Source organism: Penaeus vannamei, unplaced genomic scaffold, assembly GCF_042767895.1.
Source record: "Penaeus vannamei isolate JL-2024 unplaced genomic scaffold, ASM4276789v1 unanchor365, whole genome shotgun sequence".
NCBI lineage: Eukaryota > Metazoa > Arthropoda > Malacostraca > Decapoda > Penaeidae > Penaeus > Penaeus vannamei.
In genome coordinates, this window is record NW_027213369.1 from 20,001 (window position 1) to 31,483 (window position 11,483).

At 37.5% G+C, this 11,483-nt stretch overlaps 1 protein-coding gene across 1 annotated transcript in view; it reads right to left on the minus strand.

The window, feature by feature from the left end:
* LOC113825363 (uncharacterized) overlaps window positions 1-9,879 on the minus strand; it is a 10,722-nt gene extending 843 nt beyond the window's left edge. Inside the window, exons 1-7 of the mRNA XM_070119573.1 lie at window positions 9,792-9,879; window positions 9,064-9,169; window positions 5,590-5,628; window positions 4,530-4,638; window positions 3,343-3,467; window positions 2,260-2,575; window positions 1,292-1,481 (exon numbers count right to left, since the gene is read on the minus strand). Coding sequence (XP_069975674.1) covers window positions 1,292-1,481; window positions 2,260-2,575; window positions 3,343-3,467; window positions 4,530-4,638; window positions 5,590-5,628; window positions 9,064-9,169; window positions 9,792-9,871 — 965 coding nt within the window. The 5' untranslated portion in view covers window positions 9,872-9,879. The remainder of the gene's footprint in view (window positions 1-1,291; window positions 1,482-2,259; window positions 2,576-3,342; window positions 3,468-4,529; window positions 4,639-5,589; window positions 5,629-9,063; window positions 9,170-9,791) is intronic.
* Window positions 9,880-11,483: the final 1,604 nt, after the last annotated feature.

Below are 11,483 nucleotides of genomic sequence, written 5' to 3' on the forward strand. Positions count from 1 at the left end.
GAGAATACTACTTAGGTTGGTGAACAGTAACCCATATCCATAAATTGTCTATATAAGTAAAATAAGTAACCAAAAAAAAAAAAATATAATAATAAATAAAAAAAGTAATAATAATAAGGATAATAGTGTTATTGACAAGTCTCATGATTACATGCGTGATGATAGTAATTATGACTAAGATATTCGTAGGGCTGTAATAGAAACTTATTGGTGGGTTGCCCATGGCCCACGAGATAGGTGTTTGTAATAAACCAGATCCATGTACAGCAGAAAAATATTGTTAGAAAATCAATTAAACATTCTGACCCAAGCAACGACACTTTTTGAAAGATATTGGTTGCTTCCAAACTGTTGGTATCCCTGATTACCCAACTACTTTTGGGTATTTGAGGCTTATCTGAATATTGCAAAGGCATATTCCATCGCTTACGGGAATAAAATAATCTCGCAGTGAATCCATATGAATTCCGGAACGACAATTCGAGACACGAATCAGAACGAGATAGATTCGTAGCTCAAAATACCAACTCAAAATAGCAGAAAGTTCCGTTTGATAATGAATGTTCCGACACCCCTCCTAACGATGCTTTTCTGTGTAGCTGTACATATCTATGATGAAATTAGGTGATTCGCCAACAGTCCATTATCTTCAGACATTTTGTGGTAATATTATTCATTTGATATGGAAGTCTATCATCTTTACTCGTATTATTGGTAGTATTCATGTCATTATTATCATCTCGTTTGTTTGTGTTTTATCACTGGTATTATTATTTATATCATTATTATTCGTCATCAGTATCATTTTAATGATAACTAAGATAATATTCATATCACTATTAAATCTTTATACTGGACAGAAATCTACAAGATATTTGCATAATTCACGACCAAACCCTGCTTGTGGATTATGCAAAGGAGTTTTTTTTAATCCTCTCTCTCTCTTCTTCTCCTCCATCTAGTCATCTGCCTGACCCTCCTCCTTCTCCTACCCTCTCTCCTTCTCTCCTCCTCCACCTAATTCGATGCCTGACCCTCCTCTTCCTCCTTCTCCTCCTCCTCCCTCCCCCTCTTCCCCATCCTTCCCCCTTCTCCCTTCTCCCCCGTTACCCCTCCCTCTCCTTATCCCTCCCTCATTCCCCCTCCTTCCCTTTCTCCCCTCCTTCCCTCTTCCCCCTCCCTCATTCCCCTTCCTTCCCTCCTCTCCTTCACCCCTCCCTCTCCCCCTCCTTCCCCCCTCCCCTCCCTCCCTCCCTACCTCCCTCCCCCTCTTTCCCCCTTCCTCCCTCACCTGGCCAGCCCTGAGACGATCATCTCCGTGGCTCCTGCGTCTCCCTCCCTCACGCTGGCGTCGGAGGAGGCGACGTAGGAGCAGACGGCGCGCTGGAGGCAGGAGGTGGAGTCGAGGTCGTACTGCGCGAGGGCGTCGTCCAGCTGGTTCAGGATGGAGGTGAAGGGCGCCACGGGGAGGAGGCCTTCTCCTGAGGGAGGCGAAGAGGGGGGTTGAGAAGGGGGAGTGGGGAATGGGGAAGGGAGGAGGGGGGTTGAGAATGGGGAATTGGGAAGGGAGGAGGGAGGTTGAGAAAGGGGAATAGGGAAGGGAGGAGGGGGGTTGAGAATGGGGAATGGGGAGGCGAAGAGGGGGAGGAGGGAGGTTGAGAATATGGAATGGGGAATAGGGAAGGGAAGAGGGAGGTTGAGAATAGGGAATATTTAATAGGCAGGTTAAGAGTAGGAAATAGGGAATATCATTATCTTAACCTTAATAATATTATCGTTATTGGTGTTATCATTATTATCATTATCCTTATAACCTTTATCACCATCCAAACACATTTTGTCTCTCTCTTTCTCTATCTTTCTCTCTCTCTCTCTTTCTACAATTCTTTCTCTCTTCCTCTCTTCTCTTCCGCCCGCCGCCCGTGCACGCCTCCTCCCACGCCCCGCCCCTCGCCCCGCCCATACCCCCGCCCCCCGCCTTCCCACACCCCGCCTTCCCACACCCCACTCACCTTCCATACACGCCTCCCTCCTACCTCCCCCCGCCCATACCCGCCCCTCACCCCGCCCATACCCCCCCTCCCCCCGCCTTCCCACACCCCGCCCACCTTCCATTCACGCCTACCTCCCCCCGCCCATACCCGCCCCTCACCCCGCCCATACCCCCCCGCCCCCCGCCTTCCCACAGCCCCGCCCCTCACCCCACCCATACCCCCCCCCCCGCCCCACGCCCTCCCACACCCCGCCCCCCTTCCATACCTGTCTCGAGGTTCCTCGCATAGGACGAAGCCGCCCCGTACCCGAAGACCGGCTCCGCATCCTGCCCTTTGTACCCGCCCGCGCCGCCCGCCCCTGTCAGCCTCAACGCGGAGGTGAAGGAGGCCAGGAAGGTCACGACCTGCGGCAGGAGGAGCGTGGCCAGGAGCACGGCGCCCCCCACGGCCAGGACGGAGGGCCAGTTGATTGCCAGGAGGGAGTTGAGGGCCGTGGTGGTGGAGGCCGTGAGGTCGCTGCTCATGGAGGCCAAGGAGGTCATCGGGATGGAGAGGAAGGGCACGGTGAAGCTCAGGCCCAGCTGCATGGGGGGGAGGGGGAGGGGGAGGGGGGTTAATCGCCTGTTAGGTAGTAGGTCATCAGTCGCTTCCTATTAATTTGGTCATGAATAATTTGTTAATTGTTATGTCATTAATAGCTTGTTAGTAATTAGGTCGTGATTCGTTTGTTAATACTTATGTCATTAATCGTTTGTTAGTAATTAGGTCATCAGTTGCTTGCTATTAATTAGCTCAACAGTCGCTTGCTATTAATTAGGTTATAGTGGCTTGCTATTAATCAGGTCATAAATCGCTTGTGATTAATTGAGTTAATAAACTTCTCAATTGGGTTAATCACTTGTTAATTGTTAATGCCTTGTTAAGACTCATTATCGGGAGATCATTAATCGTTTGTTAATGAATTGGGTCATTAAATGCTTGGCAGTTATCCTTAATTTGAATTATTATCTATTTCCCTCGTGCGTTGGGTCATAGATTATTAGTTATCATTAATTAGGGATAATTAATTGCACGTTATTTCTCATCATCGAGGGTATCATTAACCTTCAGTTAATTCTCACTAATTGGGGGTTATTAATCATTATGATTACATTAATTATGGGGATATTAACTGTTGATTTTCATCTCAGACTTTAATTAGAGCTTAATTGGCCATTTTAGATCAGTAAGATCATCGTTTTAATTAAGTTGAAATGATATTAGCTATCATAAAAAAGAATTAATAAATAGAAATAAAAAAAGAATTCAAAGATTTAAAAGATGAAACGCCAAAGAATCGGTTACTCACGTCCAGGGTCTGTCTGCTGGTGTTAAGGGTGAAGAACCTGGCTGTTTGGTTGCGATTTCCGCTCTTAGGCACGCCGAGGTTGGGAGCACCATAGTTCTGTCTGGGCGTGGTGTTCTCTGGGGTATCTGAACGAAAAAATAATATATATATTTCTTTTATTTAATTGCTAGTACTTTTTGATGCTATTATTTTGTTGTTTTTTATTTGTTCTATTTTATTGCTATATATTTTTTCATTGATATATGTATATATATATATATATATATATATATATATATATATATATATATATATACTTTTCAATTTTCCATTTGATCTTACACTAAGAAATTAAAATACACCTCCTTAATATTTTCATATGTATAAAATATATACAGACTTTTTTCCCTGTTTTATGAAAAAATATAGTATCATGAAAAAATAAATTATTATGTGTTACCCTTCATCCTTGTTTATGAATACAAATTTGATTATTTTTCTTTTTTGTTACTAACAGGATAAATATACCATTAGTTTCTTTATTCTTTATGAATCATGAATCAGTTGATGAATTAATCAATTTAATCCTTGCCATGATAACAAGCGGAACAGCTTATCTCTAATAGCAATGGTATTAGCATACTCGTATTTCTAAAAGTATTTACTTAATTTATGAATATATGCATTTCATAACAGGATTTATTCAGTGATAAAGAGGGGGAATTAAATGAACTCTGACCTAGTTTGAGGTCACACATTATCCTCTTTTAATAAGGAGGAGGAGAAGAAGAAAGAAGAGAAGAAGAAGAGACAAGAGGAGAATATAAAGGAGTAGGACGAGGAGTAAAGGGGAAGAGGAGGATGAGGAGAAGAAGAAGAGAGAAGATGAGGAGGAAGAGAAGAGAGAAGAGGAGTCGACGAAGAAGAAAGAAGAGGAGGAGAAAGAGGATGAGGAAAAAGAAGAGAGAAGAAGGAGTAGGAGGACGAGGGCGAGGAAGAGATGAAGTAGAGAGAAAAGAGAAAAAAAGAAGAGAGAAGAGAAGAAGAATAGAAGAGGGAAAAAAGAAAGAGAAGATAAAAAAGTGAAGGATAAGAAAGAGAAGCAAACAAGGAAGAAGAAAAGAAAACGAATAAACAGAAAAAAATGAAGAAAAACACGAAAAAGTAATATATAACAAAAATTATCATGATAAAAATAAAAATCTAACCTGGATAGAGGTCGTACTGCGATGCGTCCACCTTGGATTCGTCCTCGTCGTAATTAAGTGGCTGATACACGTCCGAGAGCACGCCGAAGCCAGTGCCACTCTTCCGGATCTACAGGTTGGGACAAGGCGAGAGTGTGTCAAGTGACGATTTTTTCTTTCTTTTTTTTCTTCCATTCTTGCTTTCTTTCTTTCATTCTTTCTGTCTTTCTTGCTTTCATTCTTTTGTTTCTCTCATTCATTTATTCTTTCTTTCTTTCTTCCTTTGTTCCATTTCATTCTTTCTTTCATTCTTTTCTTTTATCATTCTTTCTTACTTCCCTTCTTTCTTTCATTCCTTCTCTCTTTCATTCATTCGTTCTTTCTTTCATTTCTTTCTGTTAATAAACTTTACGTGTTCTTATTTAGCTTTCCATTTGTTTCTTTATTCAATCATCAGTTTGTTCATCTCTCTGTTTATCACACACACACACACACACACACACACACACACACACACACATACACACATACACACACACACATATATATACACACACACACACACACGCACACACACACACATATATATATACATATAGACGTATACACAAATACCTTCAATAACAAGACCAGATCACACTCTGGAGACATTTGCATACAAATGATTAATCTGCGAGACGACAACTGAGGCTGCAAATGCGCACTCGACAGAAAAGCCAAAATTATATGTTACACTTTTTCGGTAATCGTCACTTGGGGGGGAGGGTGGAGAAAGTAAGTTGAATGAGCAAATTGCGCAGAGAGAGCGAAATGGCGTGACTTGCGAGAGCTGAATGAGCATATTGAGCACATTGCGTAAAGAAGGGATGTGAGTTAATGTATTCACCGAGGGAAATCGTTTCAAACTGAAAAGGGCTTTGTGTGATTTGTATACTGCATTAAGATATATATATATGTGTGTGTGTGTGTAAATATATATACATACATATTGATAGATATACACAAATACACGAATACATAACAAAATATAGTCCCGTATCCCCTCCTTTCTACTTTAGTGCCGTAGCCCTCCCTGACTCACCTGACTGGGGTCGGTTGAGCGGTACGAAGACCGAGGTACCTAAGAGTGGTTTAAAAATTAATTAAACATTGCTTCTCTGATTGAGTCGTCTTTAACTATATTCACAATCAAAATGGAGAAAAGGGAGATAACTATATGGTATCTATTTGGTGTCACATTGTGAGTAAAGAAACTGAATTAAAGAGATATGTCAAAATGTCTGTCATTTTCTTGTTTTTTCTTCTATATACATTCTTTAAGGGAGGGAATAAGCTATATTTAATGAGGTACTTACTTGTAAATTACACAGAAAATACCAAATGAACTATAAAATAAAATTGCAAGCGATATGCAAAGTCATTTTGTTGTCCTGTGTAAAATTCAAAAATATATTAGTCGGTCCTTAGAGTCTCATCCACCCGGCACGAATTCCGTTTTCTATTTCCTTTAATTCTATGTTTTCATTTTATATTTGTTACTTTATAATGATGATGATTGTGATGGTGATGGTGATGAGGATGAATGTGATGGTGATGGTGATGGTGATGATGATTTTGATGATGATTGTGATGGTGATGATGATGCTGATTGTGATGATGGTGATTGTGATGGTGATAATGATGACTGTGATGGTGATGATGATTGTGATGGTGATGATGATGATAGTGATGTCGACGATAGAAAATATGTCAAGAACAGAATTAAAGCCAATCAAGTTAAGTAATAAATGAACGTTAATCACTGCATTAATTAACATCATTTCATACGATAGCAACGTTATTAGCCTTAATCACGGAAGGCAAAATATCAATAAAAAATAATAAAAACAAAATGGAAAAGAAAACATTAATTGAAACCGTAACTTAATGTAATAAAGATTCATGAAAGAAAACCGGAATTTCTAAAGTTTTATGAAAACCGGAATTTCTTAACGTATCAAAGTTTTGTGAATGAAAAAAAGAAAAGTTATTTACACAACAAAGTTTTATGAATGAATCCCGGAATATTTCAACGAAAACTTTTATGAATGAACGAAATTATTTACGCAACAAAGTTTTATGAATGAATCCCAGAATATTTCAACGAAAACTTTTATGAATGAACGAAATTATTTACGCAACAAAGTTTTATGAATGAAACCCGGAATATTTCAACGCAACAAACTTTTATGAATGAAAAAACGTAATTTCTTAAAAGTTCTATGAATGAAATACACTTAAGAGGTGATTCTGATCTTCTACGATACATATGTACTTAATACTATAAATTACTTATTCTACTTATATTTCAATCTTTCTATAAATTACGTACTCTACTTATATTTCAAACTTTCTAAGTTATACTTATTTTTTGCTTCAATTTACTCACAGCATATAGGTTACTTTCGCACTCTCTTGCCTTACTTATAAATTATACTTACGTAATTTATTTTTATTTGGTTTTCTTTTTACTGCATATCTTCAACTTTATCTGCTTTACTCACATACTTTATGATACTTACATACTTACATACTTTATGATATTGATATACACACATGCATTACATTCTTAACTTTTACTTTACTTTTTTATCTTTATATTTCATTCACATATTTTCCTGCCTTTGATTATATATTCGAAAGACCAATAAATTTTTTTTTCGCTTTGTTTTAACTATTTTAACCTGTTTGGATATGATTAATTACCAAACATATATATATATATATATATATATATATATATATATATATATATATATATATATATATATATATATATATATACAGTAGATAAAGTACTGAGCCAATCAGATGACTCATTATCAAAAAATAACAATTAATAACAACAATAAAAAAAATATTGAACAATGATAACAATGGAGAGAACAAAACGAAAAAAGTAGAAAATTAAAACATAAATCGTTCCATTTTCCCGGGAATTTCGTCAGTCTGTGGGATTGGCAACACTGCATTTCCCCGGTCGCTTCGAGGTCAAAGTCCGTGTCTGTTGAAGGAACAAAGGTCATTCAAGGTCATCATTAGCCATAGAAAGGTCATCCCTTGTGTCAAAGGTCCTGTGTGGGTGAAAAAAATAAGATAATAATACAAATAATTCGTTAAAAGAAAAAATTATTACGATTGAACATGCATTTTCTGGTGAAAAAAAAGGGGGGGGGGGGGGGGGAGAGAAGGAGGAGAAAGGAAGGAGAGGGAAGTAAGGGAAAAGACCAAGGAGACAGAAAGAAAGAAAGGAAAGAAGGAGAGACAAATAGATAAGCACAAAGACTAAGGAAACGAGACAGAGAGGAGAGTGAGAGTCGGCTAAATAGATAGGCAAAAATATATATATATATATATATATATATATATATATATATATATATATATATATTTATATAGAGAGAAACAGAGATAGAGAGAGAGAGAGAGAGAGAGAGAGAGAGAGAGAGAGGGAAAGGGTCAGAGAAAGAGATAGAGATAGATAGATAGAGAGTGAGATAGAGAGAGAAAGAGAGAGAGCGAGAAAACGAGGGAGAGAGACGGAGGACGAGAGAGAGAGAGGGAGGGCAAGCGAACGAGAGAATGAGAGAGGGTAAGAGAGAGAGGGCAAGAGAACGAGACCGAGAGAGAACGAGAGAAAGAGAGAGAGGGAGGGCGAGAGCGAGCGAGCGAGAGAGAGAGAGAGAGAGAGAGAGAGAGAGAGAGAGAGAGAGAGAGAGAGAGAGAGAGAGAGTGAGTCTAAGTGAGTGAGTGAGAGTGAAAGAGACGGGGGAGGGGGCGAGAGAGAGGGAGGGAGGGCGAGAGAGAAAGAAAGAGAGAGAGAGAGAGAGATATGAATGTATAAGACAAAAACTTATTTCAGTTCCCCCTTTTTACCTAAAACCTCTGTCAAACACCTGCTTTACCTAAAACTCAGTTAAGTACTAATTATGTCCACCAAAGATAAAGTACCTTGTTCGCCTAAACTCTTGAAGTACCTCTTTCACCAGAACCCAGTTAACTATCTCTTTGACTTGTATCCTCAGTTATGTGCCTGGTACACCTATAACCCCCTTTAGGTGCCTGGTTCACTTATAACCCCTGTTAGGTGCCTGGTTCACTTATAACCCCTGTTAGGTGCCTGGTTCACTTATAACCCCTCTTAGGTGCCTGGTTCACTTATAACCCCAGTTAGGTACCTGCTTCACCTATGACCCTGGATGAGTGCCTGCTTCACCTATAATCCCAGTTCGTTACCTGTTTCACCTATAATCCCAGCTCATTACCTGATTCACCTATAACTCCATTTAGGTGCCTGCTTCACCTATAACTACAGTCAAGTACTTGCTTCACCTGTATCCCGGGAAGAGTCCCTACTTCACCTAATAACTCCCAGTCACATTTACCTATTTCACCTGAACCCCTAGTCTAACATCCACTTAATCACCTACATTAAACCCCTACTTCTTCACCTAAACCCACATTCACCTGAAAACCCAATTCGAATACCTGTGTCCTTGAAAGTTCTGATCATTACCTGGTTGGGAGGAGGTACGGCCTTGACTACCTGCTGTGAGGTCTCGGCCACAAGCAGGTCTTTGCCGTACTGAGCCGCGTAAGGGTGGAAGGCGACGCTGCCACCACTGGTCGGGGGGAAAAAAAGATGAATGGAGGCGTAAATTTATGAATGAAAATACGTTGAGGAGTGTGCGTAGATTTTATGAATGGTTGTAAACAAAAGATGAATGAAGGCGTAAATTTATGAATGAATATACGTTGAGGAGTGTGCGTAGATTTTGTGAATGGTTGTAAACAAAAGATGAATGAAGGTGTAAACTTGTGAATGAATGTATGTTGAGTTGTGTGTGTAGATTTTATGAATGGGTGTAAACAAGGAAAAAATGTTGAATAAAATGGATATTGATTAGATATGAAATTGATCATACAAATTATCACTGAATATAGTCGAAAGGAATGAACCAAAACAAACAAATACAAACAAAACAAGCTTCCGACAAAGACAAAACGCAACAAAAATATCCATAAACATTAATAAAACGAAATAATAACAAAATAAGAACTCGAAGACAACATAAACCACAATATAAAAAAACGAAGAATCCAAAAAAAAGTGTCAAGGTCACCTATATAATTAAAAGACAATAAAATTTACCTTCGAAAACAACATAAACCACAATATAAAAAAGGAAGAATCCAAAAAAAGTGTCAAGGTAACCTATATAATTAAAAGACAATAAGATTTACCTGTAAGATGGTGACACCTGGATGGACTGTGAGGCGACCATCTGCAGCGCCGAAATACTCAAGACTATTTCGAAAAACATGCTTGTGATCTGAAAAAAAGAAGTTTCATTTCGTTATGATATTTGTACTTGAAAATATTTCTAAAAAGATAAATAAGAAGTAATGAAAAAGTTGTTTCACTTATTATGATATTTGTACTTGAAAATTTAAAACAACAACAACAACAACAACAGCAACAACAACAACAACAACAACAACAACAATAATAATAATAATGATAATAATAATAATAATGATAAATAAGAAAAAAAAGAAAAAAGTGGTTTCATTTAATTGTTATGATATTTGTACTTGTAAATCTTTCAAGAAGAAAAATATGTAAATAATAATAGATAGATAAATAAGAAATTTAAAAAAGTCATCGCTATATACTCATAGAACTGAAGATGTGTTTATAGATTATTAGCATTACTATTATTTATTCTTTTATGAAACCATTATCATTATTATCAATTTGATGATTTTTTTTGATTTTTTTTATTTATTATTATTATTATTATTTTTTTTTTTTTTTGCTAATTACGATATCGTCAAATACTTACTTTTCCTGTTTTCTTATTGTTGTTATTTTCTGCTTTCTTCTTTGAGCTTAATCACTGTTACATCTCTCTCTTTCTCTGTCTACCTATTTATACATCTCCCTCCCTCTCTCTGTCTCTCTCTCTCTCTCTCTCTCTCTCTCTCTCTCTCTCTCTCTCTCTCTCTCTCTCTCTCTCTCTCTCTCTTTCTTTCTTTCTCTCTCTCTCTCTCTCTCTCTCTCTCTCTCTCTCTCTCTCTCTCTCTCTCTCTCTCTCTCTCTCTCTCTCTTTGTCTTTTTGTATGTTTCTATGTCTTCTCTCCCACACATGAGCGTAAATATATGTATGTGTTCTTGTTCGTGTGTCTTCTTTATATATATGTATATATATATATATATATATATATATATATATATATGTATGTATGTATTATGTATGTATGTGTGTGTGTCTCTCTCTCTCTCTTTGTATTTTCTACTGTCAATATGCACAATTTCATGCTCAGATTTATCATACAATTTATTCATAAATCGATACATCTATTTTACTTATGGCTTTGTTGCAATCGTTCACAATGAATTACAATATCTTAACTATATATCTTCGCTTGATGAATTCCAAATCTATCACTTATCATTTTAGCCACTTTACCTCTCTCCTTTCTTATAAAAAATATATATATCCTTTCCAATACACACATAACGACGTTAGAATACATGAATGTATAGAAATGAAAAGTAAGGAAGATATAACAGTAATATATGAAATTATATTTTTTATACGAGAGAATTGGCGGGAAAATTTATAACATGTAAAGGTCCCGCCCATTAATCAGGAATTTGCACTAAGGTATTGCGTGTTCCCATTCAGGTGATATTTATGTAATTCTGGAGATGATATATTCAAAATGGTTTTAATCTACTTTCACTTTCATGCAGATTTCAACTGTTACTTTTATTTTTCTAGGCTTTTTTTTATTATTTTATCTACTTGCCATGGTGACTAAACGTGGACTATATGGAAATAAAAATTGTGATAAAGATATAGATATTACTTAAATGAAACTTACCTTTGAAATAAACGAAGATCTTTAGGTGATGGACAAGAAAAAACG